The sequence below is a fragment of the Pagrus major genome, chromosome 14, assembly GCF_040436345.1.
Source record: "Pagrus major chromosome 14, Pma_NU_1.0".
NCBI classification, from domain to species: domain Eukaryota; kingdom Metazoa; phylum Chordata; class Actinopteri; order Spariformes; family Sparidae; genus Pagrus; species Pagrus major.
Window position 1 is genome coordinate 18421838 of NC_133228.1, and position 27703 is coordinate 18449540.

Below are 27703 nucleotides of genomic sequence, written 5' to 3' on the forward strand. Positions count from 1 at the left end.
TCGCTCAAGAGAATCTTTTATCAAGCAGAGATGCCAAACATATGCTTGACATATGCTTCTCATTCTAAGACTTTTTTTTTAACCCTATTGTTGATTTGTTTCACTCTTTTGAGTCTCAGTACATAACTGCAACTCTCTGATGGACACTTTGGGCTGTTTAAAAGGTCCAGAAAGAAGCAGAATCGACCAGGTTGACACATTCAGCTCAGAAGCAGAAAGCCTCCCTTGGCTCAGCAGCACAAAGAGCAAGAGACTATTATAAGGACATTAGAGCGAAGCCCCGATGGGAGAGGGAAAGCCAGGTCCTTGTGATTAGTATCCAGGACAAGGCGGCAGGGAGGTATCTGCAGTGGGGCGGCCATTTTGTGCCTGCCGGAGAGATTTGGGTAATAGGTTGGGTGGGGACAGCAGCAGTGGGGAGGCTGTAGCTCCCTCAGAGAAATACTCAGCCATCTGGGAAGGGACTTGAGCTTTTCTTCCTCTGTCTGATAAAATTTCATTCTGGATGGTGTCTGCTCTCTTAGACTCACTCACCCGTAGGGAGATGGCACGAGGAGGTTTTTGTGGGGTGTCTTCGTGTAGTAGTCGGTCCCCCAATGAGGCCAAGATCCGTTTTCTGTGTCCGATGAGACTGATCTTCAATACCTGAATGAAAAACACAGATATTGGACATTAAAGTGTGTTTTGTGCACAAGAATCATTCATTAAAAAGGTGCAATATGTTAGCGTTTTGGTTAAAAAACATTTTAAAAAAATAAATAAAAATAAACAACAGTTCTGATGTTATGGCAAAGACATCTATGTGCTGTGTTGCAGAGATATCTACTGAAGTTAGCATGCCAACCAGCTAGCCCCAGACTGTCCTGTCACGTGTCCCAGTCTGGATCACTAACTGCATGGCTAACTGAGCTAAGTAGCTAATGGCAGCTGGTGACATCAGGGAAGGGGCTCTAGGAAATTGGATGGATTGATGAACCAAAAAATAAATAAACTAAAAAATATTCAACAATCTTCAGTGGTAGCTCTACGCTAAGCCACAGAATGAGAGAAGATGACTGATTTTCGTGTTCTCAGCAGGTGCACAACAAATTCTGGGTCAAAAGCAACTGCACTCTCAAAAATGATGACTCTTACTTTCATTTGCATAATTTAAAACAGCTTTTACAGAGAGCAAGAGTTAAAAGGCTTTCAGACTGGAAAATAACAAGATTATATCTGCAAAAAAACTGCTTAAAGGTAACAGATTACCATCATCATCATCATGAGCCCCAAATGGCGGATAATACCGCTATCGAGAAAAGAGCTTCACAGAGAGAAAAAAACAGCAGAGTGCACTGCAAAGCACTCAGGGAAGTACTAATGAGTTCATAATGACATAAAATGCCCCTGAGCACATGCATACATCATGTTGTTAGTATTATTACATAACTGACACGGCTTGGACGACTGTGTTATTGCTGTTAGATTTGCTGTTATGTAAAAAAAAACCCATTCCTTTACACACATACCAGCGTGTGACATATCCTGTACGAGACTCACGGACAGAAAGAGAGGCTGACGTGGAAAGACTGATTAAATTAATTAGTGCTCCAATTCACTACTCTGTTCTTTTCCTTCAGTCAAATTAATGAGAAGTATCAGGATGAATTGGAGATGGGATTTGGATTCAAGTCAGTTTTGAGACTTGGCTTTACTTGAGGCTTGAAAGCAAAGACAAAAAAGAAAATCTGAAGTTTTGATGTGTTCAAATCCCAAAACTTTAAAAAGTGAAGATGCCAGCCACACTCTGCGGGGGCTTTTAACACAATGTCAAAAAGAAAAGCCAATTTTTGTCATTTTGTATTATCAGAATGTTAGATTTATGACCTCGTATCACCAGAAAGTAGCAAGTCTTTGAGAAATAATTAGCCAGGCTTCCTCTAGCAGTTTATGCTTTTAGGTTAAATGAAGGTGAATGGTGCAACACTGCTTATAAGCTACGATAGCTTCCTCCATTGTAGCTAGCCAGGCTGTCTCTCTACTCTAGACAATGTACAAAACAGTTCATTCAAGACATATTTGTGGCTACCATATGCTCCTGGTTTGTAACCGTCTAAAAAAACATTCCTCTTTTTGTGGAGCGGTTTATAGACCACATTCACATGGCGGCCATTTTCTTCTGACATTAGCTCAGGTTGTGAAGCTTGAATATTAAAGCTGCTTGTGTTCATGATTGCATTTCATCTAAAAACAGAGAACCTGAGAAATGGTTCTCATTTCATTGCTTCTTGATTGATCAGCAACTGAAAAGACAATCACCGGAGAAAATCTGGAGGGACATCTGTCAAATTTCAAGGTAAAACAACACATTTGATAACCCGTTAGCATTCAACCACTTCCTCGCTAACATTAGTGTTTGATAGTGTAACACGATATGATAGGAAAGGCACTTAATTCTGAATTATAAATGTAAATCTTGGGCACATTTAAGCCTGAAAGTGAAACACATCGGATGTAATCAAACAGTAATGTTAGCGAGAAAGTGGTTCAATGCTAACGTTGAGTAATGGGTTATCATATATGCTGTTTTGCCTTGAAAAATGGCCCCATGTCCCTCCAGATTTTCACTATCCATCATCTCTCAGTTGCTGATCAATCAGGAAGCTGTAAAATGATGATTTGTCAGATTCCCATCTTGAGCATGACGTCAGAGGCAAATTGCCGCCATGTGATGTGAATACAGGTCAATTTTGGCTCGCCATTTCTCCCTGCTTCTAGTTATTACACTTAGCTAATTGCCTCATAGCTCTAGCTCCAAACTTCAGAGTACAGACATGAAAGTGGTATTGATCTTTTCATATAACACATGGCAAGAAAGTTAATAAGATCATTTCTCAGAATGTCATCCTGTCCCTTTATCATTTCTGGTGTTAATATACTTTAAAAAAAAGACCCAACACAAACCAAAAGTTTGATCAGATGTCCAGGTTCTTCGTTAAGGACACTATTTGCTAAAACTTTGTTACTACGAGCTGAGAGTTTTTGCACTGACAGCCATGAAATTCAAATTCAACAATATCAGATTGTGGCAAATTTGTACTAGTCTGTTGATTTCCCCGGGCGCTTATTACACAGGCACAAGAAGAGACAAAAACACACATACACACTTGGACTCCAGTGAAAGGATTCATTCTTTCTCTGGTCACCAGGCATCCACTGACTGTGCCAGTTACTGGCTTTTCTAAAGAGACGAGCTGGAACATGGCAGCCTTCTGCAGGGATGTTGCTTGCACCTTCTGGCACCCACACTTCAGTATACAACACACTGCCTGGTTTTATAGGGCTGCCTCTGGTGTTCCTCCAATAAAGGTATGTGTGCGAGAATGTGTTTGTGTGTGTCTTCGGGGCAAAAGGTGGTAATTAGCCTCAATGCGAGGCCTTGCTGGGAGTCTAATGATTCTCCCAACAGCGCAAACACACACACACACACACACAAAACGCAGATACACACATACTTCATCATCGCCGGCAACAATTACTGCCCCACATCTGCTGGAGAAACACAAAAATACAAACTAACAAGAACAGTGATGTAGGACGCACTTCGGTTCTGTGTGTGTGTGCATAAGCCCAAGCACACAAACAACATAAACCAATCATAATAAATAGTTTATATATGCAAATTGCATGTAAACAACTGATACATAATGCATCAAGCAAGCTGAAAAACGCTACATACTTCCTCTTGTTGTTTATGTGATGGAGTAAATAAGAGGAAAAAAAAGGACAGTTTGAATAGTGGGATGTTAAAAATACATAACAGCCACCAACGGGTTAAACTACGTCCTACGCTGTTCCTCTCTGCATGGTAACAATGTATTTTAATTGTTAAAATTAGACAGATCAAAGGGAACGAGAGCAGAGCTGGGACTAGCGGGTAGTGGAACTAATTGGCGTATTATGGCCGCCCCGTGCTCCCCTCCACCGATTTCTACTCATCTTTCCCCTCCTCCGTGGCTTTCACAGCTCACTATCTCCTTTCTCTCTTACACAATGTCAGTGATACTACAGCAGCTCTGCCTCCCTCTATCTGTCTTTCGGGACTGTAGATGACTTTGGCTGGCTGAATTTGGTGCATTAGGATCATGTGGTTTTTTATCTTAATGTGTAACTTTTGAGAATGGCCGCTTTCCGTGCAAACAAGTGTCAATATCATGAAGTGGAGATTATGAGAATATGTTGTATTAGTCAGAGGAAAATTACACTACATTACACTAGGTGAATACATGGCTTTATACAGCCACAAGAGTCAAATTAGAGCTGTGACTAAACATTTTGTAGTAGATTTGCAGCTTTTCTCTTGTTTTTTTGTGATAGTAAATTCAAAATGTTTCAGTTTTTGCCCATAGTTATGTCAAAACATGCAATAATATAAAATTACCTCAGGTGATGAGCAGTTTTGACTACTTTCTGACAAAACAATCAATTTGATTGATGGATTTAATAATAATCCATTAGATAAATCCAGGATTGAAGTAAGTTGTAGAACGGAGGAAAATGGGACGTTTACTAGTTCAAAGAAACTGACACCTGATTTCCTTAAAGGATAAGTTCATTCAAACATGAAAAATCAGTCGTTATTTACTCACCCACAGCAAAACAGTGAGGCAGCATTCTCCTAAACAACTGATGTGGCTCCATTTTCACGTCTCAAGAAGTCCCAAGATCCCAAATAGATTTGAAAAGACGTTATTCACACCCTGGATGTGCAGTTAGGTTTGTGGACGCTAACGCCTTTAGCTAAGCGGCTAGAGTGCAGATTTTTGCTTAAAAAAGGGTGTACAGCAGTCTCTTTCAAATCAATTTGGGATCTCAGGGCTTTCAGAAACGTGGATTCACCAGACAAGCTGTGTGGAGCAATTTAATGTGTTAAAACAAGTCCTCATCTGCTTCGGTTGTTTAGGAAAATGCTGCAATGCAGTTTTGCTGTGACGCTCCGGAAATGTTTTTTAGACTAAGAAACTTCACCTTTCTATCGGCGTCAGGCAGCGTAACGACTGAACACGCCCTTTAAAATAGCACGTTTTTACCTCATTTTAGTTTAGTTTGTTTTTTTTCCCCCCTGTAACATAAGTCAAATAAGCTTCCAACCAGACTATAACGTCCATAAAATGACCTAGATAATATATTTTTTACCCTTATGTAGTAACGGCTATGAAATATTCATTCTCATGCTTCTGCTGCTTTCCCTGTCTGTCTCCTGAGGGCCGGTAGCGTGACACCAGTCCCCCACGCTGCTGTTTCATCACACACAAATATTCACACACTCCAGAAGAAGCACAGCAACTGCCTCGCACGGTGCGTATCTGTGTGTGTATCTGCGTGTTACACTTTGCCTTATGCAACAGTATCTACTTCAACTACAGTAGAAGCCTCAACCTCAGCTTCAAGTTCAACTGTCGCCATGGCAACACAGAGCCGCAGCAGTCACCCACACACACTCGACCACGGAGAAAAAATAAAGAATAAATAAAATCCACATGCACGTGGACGTGTGCTCTCTCTCTCTCTCTCTCTCTCTCTCACACACACACACGCACAAACAGCTGTTTCGGCGCCTGGAGAAGAAGATTATATTGTTATCCCTGAACGGGTGAGAATTTGAATGCAACCCGACCATTATTGTTAAAACACAGACTCTCACTCTCACTCTCTCTGTGATGCTTGACTGCAGTATCGCACCATTTGCATTTAAATTATATTCACAGCAGCTGTATATACTGACAGGAAAAGTGTTGAGCTACCACGGCGTGCGCCCTTCTGTGCCCCTTTCCTCGGTTACTATCCTTTGCCATCGCACTAACCACGCATTCGTTTGAACTCCACTCAGATCCACTCAGAAACCCTTAGAGTGATCGTGATGTCACTCTTGCTCTCTCTCTCCATGATGTCACTGAGTGGCGAGGGCGTCCGATGAGGGTTACTTACCCTCTGGTGTTGAATTTATTACCGTGGTTTGACGGGATATCAGGCGCTGCGTGTCTCTAGTATCTGACTGGGCTGTTTGTGTCTTCTGTGCGTGCGCGCCGATCAATGCACTAATCCTGTTAACAGTCCCGTTAGCCCAGATTGAACAGCCTTGATTAACGGATTAGCTGCCACACAAACTGGTAACGGAGCTCTGACACAGCCATCTCCGCCTCTGTAGCCTGCTGTCAATTTTACTACTTAAAGGCGACATATTATGCTAATTTCCAGGTTCATAACTTTATTTTGGGTTGCTACTAGAAAAGGTTTACGTACATGCTTTCACGCACTCGGTCTAAAATGCTCTTTTTTAGCTCCTGTCTCCTCAAGGCCCCGCTCCTGAATACCCGGTTTCCTCTGATTGGTCAGCTCAAACACGCCTGAGCCAGCCCTGCCTAACAACAACAGAGCAGCTGTGATAAATCAACTCTTATGTGCAGATGAATTATGTAAATGTGACGTGATGACGTAGTGTGATGTCACAAAGTCACGGAATTAAAGGCGGGACTACTGACAAGGCGTTTCAGGAGCAGTGTTTTCTGTGGGAGAGAAGAGCTTCTGTTGGTGCGGACTTTGACCTTTTTAACTTTCAAGATCTTTTACATTCACAAGAACAAATATAAAACTGAAGGAAAGGGGAAAAAAAGCTCCTTTAAACCAATAATAAGATGACAGTGTTGCATCTGTATGTTACTTAATTTCACAATGAGTCATAAAACATGCAAAGCATCTCCCAGCAGAATCGAGACGATTTCACACACATTTTCTCACTGAATCGTCCTTTTTCAAGATGCTGAATTTGTATAAACTTCCAAGAATATCATGAGAACACACTGACCTCCTTAAACACAAGAGCGACCGCAGAATAATGACATATTTTGCAAAGAAACCAGCGCAACAATAAGGGCTAAGTGGAAAGCGTCAGTGATTGTGGGACATTAACAACGACCTCTCTCATTCAGGACACTGGAGACAAAAAGGCTTTTCTCTGTTTCCTACTGGAGGGGAGGTTGGAAGCTGGTCGGCTCACTGGAGCATAAAACCCGGCGAGGGAACCAACAGTCCAGTCACTGTCTGTGCTCAAGCTAGCACGTAGTTTTAATGATGGAGAAGGAAGGGGCTGAAAATGCTTTCATCGTCTGTGCTCCGGTTTAATCTACACTGACTCACCTAAATATCCCTTTTCACTCTCTGTCCATATTCGGATTCCCTTGACCTCAAATTACCCCTCATCATCTGCTCTCGCCTCGCCTTTCCTCCTCACTTTTACTACATCCAGATGATGGAAGAAAATAGACTGTCGGAGGGAATAAATAGTATGAGAGTGTCAGTGATTCGGCTTAATAAAAGAAGAGCCTCTGCAGTTGTACTCTTCTTCTCTTCAGCCTTAGCAACTGCACGTGATTGGTCCGTCTTTGTTTGCTATCTACCTTCTTCAGGCTCATGTCAATATGATCAATCACCTCGTCCCTGTAGAATATGAGGTGATGACCTCTCAGATATCAGCAGACCCCTGAAGCCCCTCAGGCGCCCGTCTGCTAATTGTGCTATTGGGGTTCAATCCTTTGAAGAGTCCTTTATTGATCGTTCCAGATCCAAGAACCACTGGCGTAAGGTTACTTAAATTGCCCAGGTCAGAGTATAGCACAGGCTGATTGAATGGGAATATTGATCAGCAAATAGCCCATGTCTGTCTCAGTGATATCTTAGAGGTTGAGTACAGGGCTGTGGCTATGATTTAAGGGACATCAAGGTTTTGACATCTGGAATATTTATGAGAATTTGGGGCTTAAATGCTGAGTGTGCTATTTTCTAGTCCAAATATCCAAATATAAATCAGTTGGTATAGTCAATCATTTGCTGGATAGGTGTAGTATTTGATTAGAGGGTTGTAGATATCATTGAAGACTCAAAGGTTATGTCCTCTGGAAAAGCTCCTGTGCTACAGGTGTAAACACTAACCCTTGTCCCCAAGCACTCAGTCCGGACCACTAGCTGCATGGCTAACTAGCTAATGGCAGCTATGGTTAGCAGCAGTTAGCAGTAATGCTGGTAACATGCTGCCCCCTATTAGTTTGAGTATGAATTCAACAGGTGGCCAATTCTTACATATTGCAACTTTAACAACACAAGGAGTTGTTGTCAGTCTGATAACACGTATACTGCACTTTGGTATTTTTTAAGGCCGATTCTCATCAGAAAAGCATCAGTATTTGACCGTCTTACCATTCTAAATTTAAACGTTTTTGTCAAAAGTAAGTTGTAGTTCGACATTTGGGGAAATAAACTCTTTAAATACTGAAATAATTGTACAGGATTTGGTTGGTGGATGGTCAGAGTTTTTAAGGTTGGTGGTTTAGTGCTGAAGGAATTTGCAATCATGACCAGACTATTTCTCAAATCCTGGAACTTGCCCGTGTTGAGCAGTATAATAATACAGTCATATTGTGTGGCTTTGTGCAAGAAGTCTAAACTTGAGAATAAACATTAACTGATAATCTTGCATGAGCTGTGGCACTAAATCTGTCAGCTAAGATGGGATATAAAAGAAGATCAAAGTCAAGCTTCCATCTTGCAATCAATAGGGTTTGTTATATAAAAGCACTGGTGTAATGTGGATAATGTGCACAGCAGCCAGACGTTTACAGCAACAATGGCCGGCTCGTTTTTCACCCTGGTTATTGACGTTTTCCCAACCCTGAATACTTAATCACAGCCAGCCACCTTCTCCTCGTTCCTTCCTCATCGCTCCATCTCTCACTTAATGTGTGTGTTGTTTTGGAGGTGGAGCTTTTCTGCTGGAACGATGAGTATCGATTTGCCTGGACTCTCAACAGATCTCACACACACACACACACACACATGCTCCAACACACAACATATATGCCAGCGACTGTGAGCTAGGCTGCTTCATAATAGTAAAGTCCAGGTTTCAGCTTCATATGTACACACACACACACGCCACATTGTGGGGGGGTGGGACGACACACTGGAAGGGAAACCAGAGACCACTGGTTGCCTAGCAACCGGAGAGCGGGGGGGAGTTTCAGCTAAGGGTGAGGTGCTGAAAATGATGTCCAACTGGGACCAATAGCGAGGCTCGTTTAAGGTGCTGAGAGAACAGACAGCCAATGAAATTGAGACGTTAATAAGCCCGCCTACATGGAGACAGATATATCTCCATTAATAGCAAGAGAACTGTAACTATGACTGGAAGCACAGGCTGTGTGTGTGTGTATGTGCAAACATCGCCAAATGCTGCAGGATCAAGGTTGAAACAAGATCTCTCAAAGCTCTCTTGCACACACACACACACACACACACACACACACACACATAGACTACCACACACGGAAGAGCTCATGAACTGAATTCTCAATGTGATGAGAGAGGAAATGGTGTATGATATTTTTATGGGTTAATAAATACTTCAAAGCTCCAAGATGGAGCTGATTTTCACACTGCAGAGGAGCAGTAGCTCTCCTCAGGCACCAGGCTATGTGTGAACATGCATGAATATGTGTGTGTGTGTGTGAGAGTGTGTGTCTTTATGTGTGCAATACTATCTGGGTGTGGGTGCTTCAAAGAGTTTATCCACCTCTACTCTTTACAAAATGTAATTACTGACGAAATATTTGGAAACAGGTTCAGATTTCATGACACAGACACAAAAATTTAAATTAATCAAGACACATTTATGTTGACAGTTTTGAAAATTGCTTTTACAGCACTATATAATATAGAGACATTGAAGTAGCAATTCTCTGATCACTTAGGCTACATTTCACATTTCTTCCTACAGGTCTCGATGCTCAAGTTAGATCTTTACTAAAGGCAAGGTCTTTGGTTGGTCACGTGTATATAAACCTGTGCGTGACAGCAGCTTGTACAATGTGCATCTCCACATGACATGACACAGTTAAGGTTGACATAGCAACAGAGCCAGAGCCTAGTGGAGTCATGTTTACGTTGTTGTTCGGTACCTTGCACTTCGGAGGTACAGTAGGGCTCGCATACTGTACAACAGCTGCTCGCGGTCACAGTCAGTGAAGTAAAGCACATACAGATACACATATGGGGGGAGGGAAGGCTACAGATACAAGATCAGGTCAATGGGATGCTTGTAGCAGCCATATGTGCATCTGACTGAGAGCTCTGCCGAGAGACAGCTTCGGACGGGACCATGCTGTGTGTTCGCTTCAAGACTCCCAGGACGCCTGTTTCCAGCAGCCAATATAAGTAATGAAGCTTGCAGGAGAAGTCAGTAGTGTGTTACGTGCCAATATATTTACATTAGATATTGGTTATCAGAATTGCACTGCAAAGGAGGTCTGTCTGTGTCTCATGTAAGAGACGTTATGTTGCAACTTTACGTTCGTTTAGGTTAAATTTTTCGTCTGTAACTCCACCACCGTCCCCTCCACATCACAATGTGAAACATTAGCTGCTAACATTACATCCTGGCAACGAGGCTGAAATTGTGTCACTAGCTAGTTTCAAACTAGTGATAAAGTTAAAAAAAAAAAAAAATTAAGCTAATGCGAATATTGGCTTCTACGAAATGTGTAAGTCCGTCTCATCAAAAGCTATCAAATAAGTAAACAGGAAGTCAGTGTAGCATGACAAGCTGCAGTAAAAATGACACTAAATGATGCTAAATTTAACCGCCAACACTTTGAAAATGTAGTTATTACAACGTTTTAGTGGTGTAGAAAATCAGTTTGAGAGTTAGGAATGTTCACACAGTTTAGAGAGTGAAAATGATAACCTTAGCTAATGCTAACCTACAGTAACAGACAGTCATTTAAGCTAACCTTATTAGCATAAAATGTTTTGTAATTTGAGGTATGTTGTGTTTATTTTTGTGAACTGCAACGTAAAATTCCAGTTGACATTGTAATTAAACTGTATTTTGATCAATCTAACGCGCTCATATATTAGTTTGCTAACATTATTTCCGTCAGTTAGCTTGTCCAGTTAGCCAACAGCACAGAACAGTTACACCTGGCAATGCTGGGTGTAAATATTTGGTAACAATCTCTAGATAAGAACTAATTTGAACAGTGCAACCTATTTTAATCTAGTTATTTAATCTAAATCTCTGCAAGAATAGGTGTGTTCAAACCTGTGGTGTTAAAAATAGAGTGAACACAAAGTACGATGCTATTCATCTTCCTTCTTTGAGATTATTCAAGATGTTACACTTATATTTCCGACACACAGCACACATATGCACAGGAATTTCAAGACTTTAAGCCTGGGCCACCTCACTTAACCTGCCGATGAGGACAAAAGTTGGGCTTTGCACCCCAGTTCAGTCCCTAAATAAGATGTCAACACTTGCCCCCTTCTCATATAAATGAAGGGCGTGAAAGAAGTGTTAACGCTATGAATCATCCGAGGACTTGCTTAAAAAAGGCTAAAGAAAACAGAATAAAAACGGCCGTTGGTTGTATAAACAAAATGGTGTCTAGAGTTTAAACCCTCAGCATTAATACACCAGTTAGTGTGTTAAAAGCCTCTGTCCACAACGTCTCTCACAGCATCATCCATCATCCTGTGGTTTCTCTGAGTCGGTCACCGAAGGAGAATCTATAGCTGTGGCTCGCCGCGGTGACGATTCGATGAACAGGAGGCATGATTATGATTGATCGACCGACGTCTGGGGTAAAAAGCATCTGGCAGGATTTCCAACTCAATCTTTCTGTCTGTCCGGGCTGTTGTTCAACAGCTGGGAGAAGATGAATACTTCTCTTACCCTCATCTTGCTGGGACCTGCCCCGTTCTTTCCCTCTATTTACCTCCCACAAGGTCCTCATTTACTTTCCTTTCCAGTCTTGCACTATGACTGTTGCCTTGGTTCCCTTCATCGTTGTTGGAACACAAGTTCGTACAGGCTAGGAAATTATTATTAACTTTATCACCTTGACTTGTTTGACGTTTGGTTGGCAGTGGCTTTTTGGGCAACTTAAGACAAAGCAAGGAAGTCTTAAGCTGAAGCTGAGGTCAAATCATTTGCCAAGAAAGTGGGTCTAGAAAAGTAAAAGAGGGATATTTTGAAAGCTGAGATTAAACCTCTGAAAACAGTCATCTTATGAGGGCGGATTAGCCTTCCTTGTTCTAATTAATGTTTACCGTTTCAGCGTTTACGCCTGCAGACTCTCACATTACATCCAGTTCTTAAGCAACTATAGTCTTTCTTGGTCTCGTCCCAGATTCTCGCCATCTTCTAAGAGTATGTTAACGCATGCAAATGAGGATGGGAAACAAATTAGGGCAGCAGTTGAATTTGAGTGTATCTAACCGTCGTGGTAATAGCTTTATGCTTTTTCTCTGCTTCGCTTGACTCGATCTGGAACTAAAGAAAAAAGCTGGCACGTTCTGGGCTGACATCGGACTTGGGATTCAAACTCGCCTTTTACAAAGACTTGTGACATTTACAAATATGAGACGTTGGTCCAATTTCTGGAAGGGGTTGAGTAAATGTTTCACAAAACCACTCAATACACAATGTCAAGAGAAGTCCTCACCATTAGATTATTGATTGGGAAGCATTAATTCACAGGGAAGAGGTAAAAAAGATAAAACATCACTCGCTGTCGGGGAATAATGAGAGTTTGCAGCAAAGTTTTATCAAAGCGTGAGTGCTTTATTGCTCGTTCTCTCAGGTGGGTCGAGGATAGACACCCACACACTAGATGCACAACACATGCACGCACACACAGCCAGTAAATGAGCCTAGTCAGCAGTGTTGATTGAGCGCCATGGAAGCGTTTCATATGTTGTAATCACCCCAGCCTCGCCGAGCACGGAGATCAAAGATGCATCAATAAAACAGCAAGCGAAGAACAAAAGGATCAATGGCTCATCAGCCTATCCTGCTCTCTCTTTCTTGTTTTAAAACAGAAATTCCTCTTTCTCTTCATCACTAATTCCCTGGGTTTACCTACCTCTCCTCAAGGCTGGACTTATTCCAAATGAAAAGGTTGAGGAGTCGCCTTCTGCTTGCTCTCCTCCTGTGTTTTCTCTCCTCACGCTCTTCTCCTCCGCTGTCTCGCAGTCCAAGACAAGTGCGTCTTCCTTCTCTTCCTCTTCTTCTTCTTTTTCTTTAGCCACGCTTTTGCTCCTCGCCTCCTCACTCACCACCAGCTTTTGTCTCCCTTTCTCTCACTCTCACTCTCTGCAGATTTCCAGCGCTCACCAACTCCTCCTCTTTCTTCAGCTTGCGGCAGCCAGACTACATCTCCTCCATGTCTCTGCCTGAGCACTCACTCTCTCTCTCTCTCTTTCTCCCTCTCGCTCTCTCTCTACACACAATCTCTCTCTCTCTTTCTACCCAGTTTACACCCCCCCCCTCCTCTTCCCTCTTCCTCTCCCTCCTCCTCCTCTCCATCTCGTCACTATGGAGACGCTGGGCCCGTACAGAGACGAGCTCGTGCTGGCTCACAAGGAGCGTAAACGTGTTTGTTTGAGTGCAGCATGAGTTGAGACCGTATCCTCGTCACAATATGACCTCAATGTAAAATAATTCTAACATAAACTACTAGAAAAAAAGCTTTATAATATAGTTTTCCTATTTGAACGAATAGGACAGTTTCCCGTCTTTGTGCTAAGCTAAGCTAACCAGCTGTTGGTGCATTTCCCAAAATGTGGAACTGTTCCTTTAACGATATCCTTAATGATTCCTATCTGTGGAGGAATTTTATTTTTGCTGTGAATAAAGCCTCTAAATACAGGAGCCATTAGCCTTAGCTACTGTTGCTATGGTGAAGAAACCAATCAGAGGTGTGAATAAATTGCTGGTGTAATTTGGCACCGTCAGAGCTGTTGAATTCATCCAAAATTGACCCAAAAATCCAAAAAGTGAACTGACTCAAACTGCTAAATGTTTTTAAAGGTTTCTACAAAATGTGAACACTCGCTGGGAATCACGTTCGACTTCTCTTCATACGTTCCCACGCACACGAGCTCATACCTTTGATATATTATCAAAGAACCAGACATTGTCTGACACAGCTGCTCATCTTTTGAAGTATGATACAACCAGGAGAGTTTCTTTTTTTTGTGGAGAAGCAAATGAGGGAGGAGAGCGATGAGGAGTGACGTGTAAAAACACTGCGTTTCATGGTCAGCGTCCTAACCCCTATGCCACCGTGGCGCCACTCAACCAGGAGAGCTTGATGCCCGTCCAAGTCCTGGATGTCCTCCAACTGTAGGCCACTTATTAAGTAGAAAATTAATTGTACTTTAACTTTCTGAACACTTTCAAATGCCCTCATAAGGCCTTCCACTTTTCCACTGTGTGCAGGGTATCACATGTGTTCACCAACAGATGCAGACATGTTTAGACATTTGGCAGGAAGTAACTCAGAGCAGAGAAACTCCTGTTATCTGATCCTAATTACTCTTTTGCAATGTTCCTTTAGGCCTTGTGAGGGTCAGAGCAACGTCATCACTGAGTTGTGTAATGATATACGGATACATGTCGGATTTTTTTGTGCCACAAAAACGGAAAATATCCTCAACATCAAGTGACTACAGGAGAAATCACACCAGTGCTTGTGTGTGTACACGAGCACGTGTTTATGTGTTAGAGTATATTTTCATGTCTGTGAATGTGAAGTGTCACATAAATGAAATCCAATCCACAAAGCTCGACATCATTCGGACTATTTCTGTCTTTTTTTTACAAGAGTCTGTGATCCAGGAGGATAAAACCAAAGATAGTGCACGACTCCTACTTGTCTTTAAGTAACAACAATACTGAAAATTTAATTTAACTGGCAATAAATACGTTTTCTGCTTAAATTTATGTAAATGTTGATTGCAAAATGTAATGCAAATAGAATAATGAAACCATTGGCATTAACATTATTTCCCTATAAACGTTTTTATTTATGACTTTGAGGAAAATGATCCAGTTGTTTTTGCTGCAGCAGTGCGAACAGTTATACCACTTGGAAACCCTAGGTGGAAAGTAAACATAACTTAAGGAGTAAATGTAAGACAATTTACAAATGTACTCGCAACCTTATATTTCGAGTTCAGCCCCCACTGACCTTTGATTTCCAGTGACATCTTGAGACATCTATGTCAAAGTTCAATTCGGACCTTGATAAAACAATCTCATCGAAACATCCTCAGAAGTCAACGTTAACTTCTGGTTTCACACAGAACACAAGCAGTGAAAGTCCCATGCTCTCTGACCCAACCATCCGCCCCTGATCTCCTCCCTATGTGGACTTCCTGACCTTTTTACTATTTCTGCCTGACTTCCTCCTTTGCTGCCGTTTTAGTTACTACAGCCACTAGAGGTCACTGCTTAACGAGAAAAAATAGATAGAAAATAGATCACAGTTTTTCTTTGATCATGTCATATCTTCATCACAAGACTTAGTGTTCCCAGTTGTCATGAAATTGTAAATGTTTAAATGTCCATATTTTTCTTTTAATCCATGCTGGCTCAGTATTTTAGCTTTAGAGTTTATCATTGACCTTGGAAACAGCAGATGAGGATGGTGCTCTATGAACGAAAACCTTAACACAAAAACGAAAAGGACTCGAGTGATGCTTGATAATCAAATCCAACAGAATTTCTAAGGAAAAAAACTTTTACCAACTTTTGTCTGACAGGATTTACAAAAAATGTCATTATCAAATCCTGTAGAAAATAGTTCACATTTTGCTGTCAATATGATCTATTATTGAAAAGAAGAAGTAGAAAACACCTCCAGGGACAAATCAGAAATTCTTTAACCTTTAATACTCTTTCGGCTCAAAGATCTGACGCACCAAACTTTTGATTCATCGTCATGTTGGATGAAAATTTAAGAACAACCTGTGTTTTTACTAACCATCAGAGAGAAGGAAGGAAAATCAGTGCCTTAAGCCTTGTGTAAACGAAACAAACATAATCCATCACCGTCACAGATCCTGAGGAAACCTCTAAAGACCGATTAATCCATCCCCGTTGTTAACGGCTGACTTAACAAGTGAGGATGTCGGTGGTGAAGCAGCCGACCAGCAGCTGCAGCTCTACGGCAGCTACAGGTTCAGGGTACGCTCGGGGGTCACACACATTCTCTCCCGACGCCTCCCACACCATCGCCAGCACGGCGAGCGCTACAACAGGAAGTGCCGACGCCAAATAAGGCTGCAGGAGAGAGAAATATCGGCAGGCAGGCAGGCAGGGACGGTGAAGTACACTGCAGTCCTGAGGCGAATCCACCCACATGAAAAGCTACAACTCACTCCTTTTCACACGTACTGCATGAGAACGTACTGAATCCTCACATATTAAAACACACGTATGAAAACCGTCGATACAAGCGCGCGACAACCGCGACCAGACGTCTTCTTGGTGTGAAAACTTGTGAATCCGTAATCAGGTACACTAATTAACGGGAAGTATGGATGCATGCGTGTGTGTAGGTATTATTGTATGATATATAGGGTCGAATCCTGCAGTGTCTGACGACGGCAGGAACCATCTGGTGTTGGGATGCGAGACAATCTGTCCAATTGGAAAGGTGACAAAGAAGGTGATAAGCACAGGAACACACACACACACACACACAAATTCAGAGTATTTGGAGTAGTGTCAGGACAAGGCAATCCAGTGCACACACATTTCATTTATACCACGTGCACATATCTCTAGTCTCTATGGTAACTAGTAGCCGTCATGGCAACGGAGAACAAGCTGTAGAAGAAAAGCTGAACTCTCATGACTGTCCTCAATTTATTTTGGACCCTTGTACATCTACACACACTCAGAGTTAGTCATTTTGAGGTTTTCAGAACACATTCCCAGTTCAGTGTGTGTGTGAACGTCCTGAAATGGCATGTTGTAATAATAGTGGGGAATGCAAGGACAAGTCAGGCCCTGCAGGTGAATGACACGCACACACGCACACACTAACAGGCCTTCACATGCCAGAGACAGGCGTGAAGAAGCAGAGAGTTACCTACACACTGTAATAGGATTGGGGCGATATGATGAGATTTAACTGCACATTAAGGTGTCATGAACCCTCAAAGAGGTCACATGATCAGTCTGAAGGATTTTAGGATGATCAACAAGGTTGAAGCGAATACAGTGGTGGAAAGTAACTAAGTATATTTACTCAAATTTGACACAATTTTGAGTACACACCACACCAATATATCTATGATGAGCCGATATCAGCTGATAATATCTGTCAACTGATGTGTCAGATCTTACTCCACTTTACATTTTACATACATCTATGATCAGTTAAAGTATAATTTGTTGCCAACAGTCCTTTACTGAATGAAGTGATTTTATTTGTTCATGAGTTTTGATAAACGCTGCGACACAAAAGTTGCCATTTTTCAAACTTTTCTCCAGTCTTTGCTTTTTATATTTTGGAATATCAGATAGTTAAACCTCACCAGACCTGTAAAGTGCAAGTATTCAAATAAAACAATCAGAAAAGCCAGACTTTTTTCCTCATCTTTGAGTTTTTCTTGTAGTTTCTCCCTTTCAGACCTTAAAAAAAAAATCAAACAAATGAAAAAAATCAGAGAGAAGAAAATCTCTCTTTGATTGAACTGCCCACATGCATCCCATCACAAGGACTGGAAATAAGATGTTATTTCATATTTAAGGGATCAAAACCAACCACTGATCAAGAAGAAAAAAAGGTATACAGCAGGACCAGAAATCAAATGCTTCCCTTTTCTCAGCACAGCACTCAGGTAACCAAGGACACAGAAAATACACACACACACATTTGAAGGCACCCTCCTCTGTGATATCAGGGTCCACTCATCTAGAACACATTAAGGGAATTGTTCCTCAAGGACCAGAAACTATCTGCACTCCACCGTCGTGAAGGTGGCTTTCCAAAACGAAATCCGTTTCTAATTGCTTCGCTCTGGGCTCTCTGAGGACTCACTTGAAACGAGAGCAATTTGCAGCCTTGACGCAGTTGTTTTGTACTTTACTCGCATCAAGACGAGGCGGCGCGAGTGAACCGGTGAGGCAGCAGCACCACCGTGTGGATTTAGACAGGATGTGTCTGCAGCTCAGTGCACTGCAGGGAAATGAATATGTATATAGAGGCTCCATCCGTCTGATATTGGACAAAAGAGATGCTCAATCAAAAGGTTATTGTCTGGCTAAAGTAGTGTTTTTTCAAGCAATTTTATATGGAAATCTTCAAATATTTTGAACTCCAGAACAATTAATACTTTACCTCCTGTCAAAAACTGACGAAAAAGACCGTCAACTCAACAATATTAATGTGAAGCTTTTCTAAGTCAACATGTTCCAGCTAAGACGTTCTCAAACAAGCCTGGGTCGAGGCCCCCGAAGCTTCACAGTGACAAGATGATGACAGTAAATTGTTCTTGAGACAGCTGACAGATTTTACCAAAAGACTTGTGATATTAAAAGCAGGCTGATAGAGTCGTAATGTCTCGCCGTTTTTACGTTCACAAGTGCCTGACACAGCCGTCTAAATTAGTTTGGGTTCAGGGGAAAATTAAGGGCACAAAGCGGCTTAAATGGCGGCTCCCTGAAGACAAATCTGCACACGGCGCTCCGGTTACAATCATCTGACATGAAGGAATGCCAGAAAATACTCCTTTGGATGGTTGTACCCACTAAATGTTTCATATTTTACTTGAATATTAATTTGTAATCACTTATTTATTAGCTGTCAGTCGACTGTAAATATAGCTGGAAGTGAACTGGTTCAGTACCTTCAGTAGAATATGATTAGTTGAATCTTAGCATAGTGTTAAAAAACTCAATTATAAGTAGTACGTGCACACTTGCTCCACCATTTTTATAGTCTTATTAATTATTAACACAAAGTTAATAATTCAAAGATAGAAAAGTCTAATTTAATGAGTTTTCATTTCAGGTCTCAAGGCTTTTAATTCCCACTCTACCATACAGGACAGGACAGTATGGCTTCTTTTTTTTTTTTAAATGAAACATTATCAATTATGTTAAAGGATTGTTATTATTTATTAGAAGTTGGGTTATTTTCTATCAGTAATAATAAAACTGTTCTGAAATCTGATAATAAAAAGACACGAGCAGTCAAAATGATCATACAGGTTGTAAATTAACATTATGTACAAATTGGCATTTTGTGCGATTTGGCGCCTCCTACAGTTTCTAAATGCAACACCACTGTCGTAAATACAAATCCCAGGTCTGTCACTATTTGTCAGATGTAGTGTAGGTGCAAACAAACAAAACTCATTACATCATAACAATGATTTGTGTTGAAAACTTGTATCTTGAAGTAAACGTATGTAACGCTGTGATCCTAAACTCTCACTGAAGCTACATAGTGCAGAAACAAATGATAGAGACACAATTCAGCCTATTACAAGATGCTGCACCATCAACATGAGTTTGAAGCTGTTATTTTTTAGGTAAAAAAGTTACATAATGTTGCTTTAAATACATTTTCTCATACCAATATTTTGTATTTTAAATTGATTTATTAATTTGATTTATTTATTTGTCAAGCGAGTATTTGTTGCTTGTGTTATCCTTTTAAGTGTAGTATTTCATAATTTTATCTTTATTGTTATTTTTGTTGCTTGTGTTATCTTTTATTGTTTATCTTTTACTGCTGTCTTGGTGGGTGCTGTTTCTTTTTCCAGAGGGTGCTATATAAACAAAGTTTCATTGATGGAATGATTGATCAGCGCTGATGATAGCCTGTTTTTTGCCCACAATAAATAAGAAGACCTGTTCTCTGTGATTCCCAGAGTTTTTTTTATTTATTTTTTTATTTTTAACTAATGAATGAGCCAATTAGCCTACTAATAAAATGATCAAAGGGCTGGAATGAGGTTGTCAAGGGGCTGCATTTGGTCGATGGGCCACCAGTATGAGAGGTCTGATGGATGTTTGGATAATACTGTCAGGATTCGACTTTATTCTATCTTCAAGTTTGACTTGATAAAAACCAGTTTCTTGCCTCATCTTTCTTTGTCCTCACAATGAGTTTGCACCTGAGTTTTAAATCAGACAAATTATATACAAATAACAAAGAAACTTAATGTGCAGAGAGAGCGGGGAAAAAATGTGATATTAAATTTAAAAAAGGTCAATAAGTTAGGAGCGCTGTATCTTCTTGATAACTGGCCTCTGATTTCAAACAGTTTAGAAAGATGAAGGTTGGATTTTAGACCTGAGTCGTCATATGCTGGGACAGTCTGTTAATGTGGACTAATGTAAGAGTTACCTTGGACCAGGTGTGACTCAGATGAGTCAATCTACTCTGATGACATAAAACCTGAGAGCCACAGCGACACACATCCTAACACACACACACACAATATACGGCAGAGAGAGCTGCACCTGCTCTCTGTCTGCAGTATATTGTGTGTGTGTGTGAGGACAGGCAGGATTAAAAGGTGTTTTCAGATGCTCTTGTAATCCCACAACAGCAGGACTGCACATATGTGCCCAATCAAAAGGATACACACACACACACACACACACACACCTACACACACACTTGTATCCCTCTATTTGAAATTGCTCCAACAATGCTTAATGCTCCTCCCTCGTCTCCCTGGACGCCACAGCATCTGTTGCCCATGGCGATTATCTAGCGATTACATGAAAGCAGCGGCCAAATTCTATTCAGACTCACTGTCCTCTCTCTCTCTCTTCAACCGCTGTTTCTCTTATATCTATATGTCCTTCACCATGTCACTCTATAACACACACACACACACACACACACACACACACACCCCTCAGGTACAGCAGTGGCGTCTCCATCACCCCAGACACTATTTCAGTGACAGTGTACTGCTGCAGTGGTACGCAGGAATGAGGACAGCTGGTACAGCAGACACACATGTAACACTCTTTCTATCGTTTCACACGCACACAATCAATAAGATCTCATATTAAAACACAAACAAAGTATGTAAACACCTGAACATCACACCCAGGTTGACAGTCTGCATTTAAATTCATCCCGAAGGTGTTGAAAGGGCTGGAAGTGACTTTCCCGTGACTTCCTGGACAACTGTGAAATGTATTTGAGGTAACTTTTGTCAGCAGTTTTTGTTGGAAAGTTGCAAAGCTCAGTGAAATGTAGGGATGACCCCGCCACGTTTCCTTCCTGATATTGATGTTGTTTTGTTTTGTATGTCTTTTTTTTATTTCTTAGAACATCAACCTGGAGCTGAAGACGGAAATAAGCCTTTCGGCTAAATCTGACACTTCTACACTGTGTGGTGACCATGAAAAATAACAGAATAGAGAAAGATCTACTGAAGCCGAGTAGATCATGTCTATTGGCCTTAATGCCCTGGAGAAGAGGCAACACCATCCGGACAGCTGCCCTCACCGGTCATCTTTGGGAAACAGAGGTGAACTACCTCCAAATTCCTTCACACACACCAAACTGGGGGAACTACATCTTCATGTTGGAGCAGGACAGTGCCATCACCAAGCTGTAGAGTCATCTTACCGTCTAACATATGACCGTGTGCTGTAGCATTAAGGTTTAACTTAATTGGAATAAAGAGCTCAGCAAAACAATCTTGGTACTCAGATGTATTTGGACGCCTAGTTGTGTACTTGTGCAGCCTCTAGTGGCTTCAGTCTGTACTGCAGTGCAGCTTCACTCACAGACAGAGTCCTTCTACAAAACAACACACTTCCATTTATATCTACGAGCAGGTTTAAATAAGAGCACTTCAGGGGTATATATATTATATATGTGCTTCAAACTGTTTGCACATTATTTCAGACTTCAGGGCTCTTCTGTTTTACATAACAAAAAGGAGACTGATGTACATTGTGGCCTGTGTTTGAAAAGCGATACGTTTTAAATGCATACATAAACACATAAGCATGTACTAACACGTCCTCTAACTCACATATGCATCCAGAAACGCACACATACACACACACATAAGCGCAGCATGTGGGCGGCATCCCCAGCGCTGTGAAACATCTTGCATCCCACATGCTTATATAACTCCCTCTCCACCTCCTCCAGCTGATCACTCATCACTTTATCACTTTATCCTCCGCTGGGAAGGAAAAACACCCCTTCTCTCTCCTCTCTCTCTCTGTCTCTCTCCCTCTCTCATTGAAATCAGCCAGGCGGGCGCCCTCTGCAATCGAGCATGATTTCGTTACACTCGGAGCATCAAAGGAGCACATCGCTGCGATGAGATCAGGCTGCAGCAAATCCCATCTCTACTGAAGATTTTATGTTGGTAAAAATTGAATCATAAACCTGCGCCACTTGTGACAACACAAGGCTCAAATGTCAAACCTTGTTATCATCCAGCATTACGGATATTTACAGAGGGGGAGGATTCAATCAGGGGGAAAGCAGCTGAAAACTGTATACCTGCTCTTTATTGCTGCAGATTTTAAACCGCAAAACTTCTAGAGCAAAACCAAGAGCTGTTATGGCAAGAAGAAAAAAGATTTAGGAGCAAAAATGCACCTCCCTTCCTGTTTGTATTCTTAGCACGCATTGCGCCGTAATGAGGAGAAATGCCTGATGGGCATTCTGCACAGTACTGTATGGCCTTGGCATCCTTCCCACAGAGCGAACTTTCGCATCGACCTCAGCCGCATTTTTTGGATAGAAAGCCAAAGGACAAAGCATGCGAGTGTGCTGATTTATGGGTCTCCAGTGTGATATGTTGAGCCGGACAAACAAATTCAGTCTGTCACCGAGGTGAGAGATGAGGACAGAAACCAACAAGCATTCAGCCTCACAAAGCCCCAACTGATGCTCTTTATTACAAAGGAAATATATCCATCAGAAGCCCTCATTAAAGCTGAAAACTTCTCCTCCACTGCTTGGAGTTAATATCTGTCCATGAGGGAGCGGTTTGACCTGCAACGCTAATGTCTGACTGTGTGTTGACACAAGACGGATTACTCTATTAGTATCACGATAGCATCACTTGATTGAAAAAAGAAGTTGTTTCACAACACAAGCAAGTGTCCAGTTCACAGATATAACTTGTTTCAAGAAGAATGTATTTGATAAAGGAGAAAGACGGCGTAAAAATCCCCCAAAACTAACAATGTTTACTTCCCTACTCGAGCCTTTTCCTTCTTAATGAGGACATAAAAATTGCACTTTCAGAAAGACGGGTGACTTGAGAGACATATTTAAAGTAAAGTAGTCAAAATTGAAGCAGCAGAGGCAGAGCAATCTTGACTTTTAGTCCCCTCTCTGAATCAAATCCCCTTTTAAAAAGGGGCAATATGTAAGAACTGGCCACCTGTTGGATTCATACTGCCAACAAATTAAGGCAGCAGGTCACCAGAGTAACTGCTAACTGCTGCTAACTGTATTCTGTTTATACATCCATGGCTTTAGCTACTGTTAGCTTGTTAGCTGTGCAGCTAGCTGGACTACTGGGGGAGTGTTGGTGTTTACAGCGCTAGCACAGGAGCTTTGGACCGCCGGGAGAAAGAGGTTTTCATCCCCAAGACTAGCTGGTTAGCATGCTAACTTCAGCAGATAACCCTGCTTTGACAAGAAGTCTTTAAACACAATGTTATTTCTTTAAAAAATCATTTCCTAAAACAGCCAGGCACTGTGGTTAATATTTAGCGAGTGTTTGGGACTATTTTCAGCTGTGGATTAATACATTTTTGGTGCACTGCCGAGTGTTTGTGGCAGCAGGATGGTGTATGTGGGATCCACTCAAAATAACCTGCAGTGTGTTTCACAATGGAGGTTTGAGATGATACTTTGGGAGTTGTTGGCAGTAAGAAACACTCAGACTATCACCAGCATTATCCTTTAAAATGAACATTTTTAGTAGCATGTGGGAATATTAATGTGACTTACATTGATGAGCTCGATCTCCCAGATCTTCTTGACCAGCTCCATGGAGGTGTAACCGTTGATGAGGAAGGACTTGGTGTAGTCGCCGAGCTCCAATGACTCCAGCCACTCTGCCACCGACGTGGGGTTGTTGCCATCGTAACCAACAGGCCGCACCTTTGGTACAGGGAGCAGGGAGAAACATCATCTTTTCAGGTCTGTATTAAGACATATGATGCTTTTTTAATCTGTCCCTTTCCTTCAGTGTTTTATTGGTTCTTGTGCATGTAAAAGATCTAAAAGTTAAAAACCCCAAAGTCTGTGCCAACAGAAGCTCCCCTCTCCCACAGAAAACACTGCTCCTGAAACGCCTCGTCAGTAGTCCCACCTTTACTTCTGTGACTTTGTGACATCACACTACGTCACCATGTCGCAAATTTGCCTACATGTCCCCTTAAATACTTTTCTGTAGTTTCATTTTACAAGATTGCTGAGCATATGTCTTCATATCTCTGCATGCTGACTTCTTGGAAGAAGCCTTTTACATTTAGTGATACTGTGAGGAAATGTCGGATGTGTTTTGCTGTTTTTCTGCCCATCTGGTGTCTTACCTTTGACCTGGAGCTTTTTAGCCTAGCACAGCTGTTATCTCAAGGTACGATCTGTACAAATGCAGACTACATTACAGCCTACATACCTAATTCTTACATAACATGACAGCTGTTTGATTTCTGTTTACACTATGTTTCACTGATGTGCTGCACTTTTCTCATTTTCTGTCTGTTTTCTGCTGCAACAGCCTCATTTCAACACGGGAATCATTAAAGATTTATTCTGTGTTAAATAGCTTCCCCAGTTCGGCAGAGCACTGGAGGAATACAGGAGATACTGAGCTCGAACAGTGTGGATTTTTCAAAATAGAACACGACTTTGAAACCATTAAAAACAAATATTACTGCAGTGCAAACAAGTAAACACAAGCTTGAGAAAAGGGCAGAATAGGACACTAGCAGGGGGTGACCGCCTTGAGTGAGAGACTTTAAGAGCACAGCTGAAAATTCATAATTCATTCTCTTTTATTTTGACAGTCAAAACAGCTTCAGAGAGTTCATGGTGCTTCAAAGAAAACATCCTACATCCTCCACCTTAAGCTGTGCCTACGTGTGTGAGGGCAGACAAGAGTTAAAGGTTAAACTTTCTACAGTGTTTTGGAAAGTTTAGCGGAGGTGAGAGGTGGAGGCTGCAGATCAAAGTTTTTCTGGGTGTCTGTATGAAAACCTGCTTATCTCTGAGCTCAGAGTCTCCCTTTTCTCTCCATCCTCTCCTTTCGCCGACTCCTTTTTTCTGCTCTCGCTCTCACACAGTCACACACCTTTGATCTCACAATCTGTCTCGCGCACACACAGAAGCGTTCGACCTTGACAAAAACTTTCCAATAAGTCTGTAAGTATTTCTTTGTATTAGTTCAGCAGCTTCTCTCCCCTTTTAAAGGAACTGTTGGCATTTTTTCCCCCGTGACAAAGTGTGTCCGGGACAATGTGGATTTAGACTCAGCAAAATGTGAGCAGCTTCTTGCATCATGTAATTTAATGGTGTTTGGATGCTGGGATCTCCAGTAATGTATCTTAGTGCATCTTTCCCCCCAGCTCCTCGGCTTCTTGCAGTATTCTGCAGAACATGCAGAAAGAATCCTAACCACCCACAGAAAGTTATATCACATGGGAACTGGGACGGAGCGGGAGTGTTCATCAGCTCTCATTTGTTAGCCTTACAGTCTTGAACTGGAAATACAGACTGGAGCAGATTAAAATTTGATGAGTTTATGTAACTTGCATGAGACTGATGTTACAATAAAGACTGATCAGGAAACTCAGATGTAGTAAATGTTAATCATAGTGTGTGATCAGCTGCAGTACTGACCCTGGGCAGCAGCCGTATGGCCTGCAGGAGGCGCTGTCTGTGGGCCGAGTTGAGGATACCGATCTCCAGCAGGTCCTGGTCCTCCACCACATTGCTGCCCTGCAGAGTAACAAAACGACAGCAACGGTTAACATTTATGCAGGATTTCTCCAGCCAGAGCTTACAATGCAACACTGTCTGTGAGTGTACAATAGCGGCAGCACTTAGAGTTAATTTGCCTCGTTAAAACAGCGATTTAGTAGCGACTTGTTTGCCTCCTTTTATACACAAGTAGTTTATAAAAGACCACGCCAATATGTTTTTTTCAGCTCAGGCTATAATGACTTATCACATGAGATTTCAGAGCGAGGCATCTCCTTAAATGAGACTTGTGTTTCTGGTTCCAAAAAGCTCCATCTCTGAAGGAAATGTTTCTGTAATGTTGTCAGGCAATTAGAATAACAACCTCAGCGGCAAAAACAAACCCTTTTAGGAGATGTAACTTTGACAATCCGAGTTGCCCCAAAGGATTACATTGCAGCCGTGTTGCAGCTGCCAGCTGGACCGATTCCAAAACTTTTGGTCAGTATGAATCATTTATACACCAAAACATGTCAATATATGGGCCAGGTTTAAAAATACAGGAATTTCCCTCCAACCACAAGTCATGTGTACTATGTATTTCTTGCTAAACATGCTTCACAGTTTAACACGTCCAGTCTCAGACTTTTAACGCTTTTTTTCCAGTTCCAGTAGCATTGTTTGGTAATTTAGTTTACATGCTGGTTTGAAAAGTCTGCACTGCATTACCTCTTCACAACAACTTTGATATAAATGCATTATCCCACAACACAAGCACAATGTAATAAAAGTTTTCATAGTGTACAGAAATTTGTGCAGAAATTGTGGCTTGGGCAGCATTTTCTGTCCAAACCAAACCTAGTCCTAGCCTGACCCGCATTCAACAGGCATTCTTGTTGATGAAAGTTCTCAGTCATCCTGGTAATTCTAAGTGCTGTGTCGTAGGCAACTGGACCTGTTTCAGTTTCTTGAAGACGCTTCACCTCTCATCCAAAAGGCTTCTTCAGTTCTAACTCACTGGAGGGGAGCCTCCGGTTAAAGCCTGCAACTCCCCTCCAGTGAGTTATGAACTGAAGAAGCCTCTTGGATGAGAGGTGAAACGTCTTCCAGAAACGGAAACGGGTCCAGTTGCCTACGACACAGCACGTAGAAACAGGCATTCTGTTCTGTTTTTGTTTTTCATATCCGAACCCGTCTCTCGTTAATGTAAGCTGAAGCAGTGACTTAAGTAACATTATCACAAAGCTGTTACCATGGTTACAACTTTCCTTTTTTAACAGGTTTCCGGAAGATGAGGAACATGAAAATATTCCTTCTAAATTCCTCTTTTAAATCACCTTTCTAAGGTGGTTGAAATGCTGTCGTGTAGATGGGAGTGAGATAGAAATGCGCAGGTATGTTTTGGTCTTTTTGTGAAGATTGTTTCTCAGCACCTACAAGTCATTTATAGATATGCAAGATTTGTGTTAAAGCCTTTGCTTAAGAGGAGTTTACAATGCCCTGTTCATAATTAAGTAAATATTGTCACCTGTGAAACTTCGAGTACTTCTGCGTAGCAACACTATCTACCAAACAGGCCAAAGCATTAAACCTCTAGTTTGTTTTTCAGACAATAAGAAATCTGTGAGTGAAAACATCATAAAAGGCTTGACTAAGAGAAGACAGGAATTAACGAAACATAATTTGCCAAGCTACAACCAAAAGACAGTGGGAGATGCCAAGTTTGATATTTTTAATAAAGACTCTGGCACACACACAACACACACACAGCAGCCTGTATGGGTATCAGATTCAGATTTTCACCTTTAATTAATCCAACGGGAAACCTTAAGAGACCCCCCCCCCCCCCCCCCTCCCCCGCAGAGAGTCAGAAACAGAAAGTCTTCACGCAGGCAGAT

General features: G+C 41.6%; 1 protein-coding gene across 4 annotated transcripts in view; it reads right to left on the reverse strand.

Moving 5' to 3' along the window:
• Positions 1–27703, reverse strand: part of anks1b (ankyrin repeat and sterile alpha motif domain containing 1B) — a 236862-nt gene that overhangs the window by 20709 nt on the left and 188450 nt on the right. For all 4 annotated transcript variants that reach the window (XM_073480861.1, XM_073480860.1, XM_073480858.1 and 1 more), the window contains 3 exons: positions 25746–25844; positions 23850–24002; positions 535–645 (listed from right to left, as the gene is read on the reverse strand). In XM_073480861.1, coding sequence (XP_073336962.1) covers positions 535–645; positions 23850–24002; positions 25746–25844 — 363 coding nt within the window. The remainder of the gene's footprint in view (positions 1–534; positions 646–23849; positions 24003–25745; positions 25845–27703) is intronic.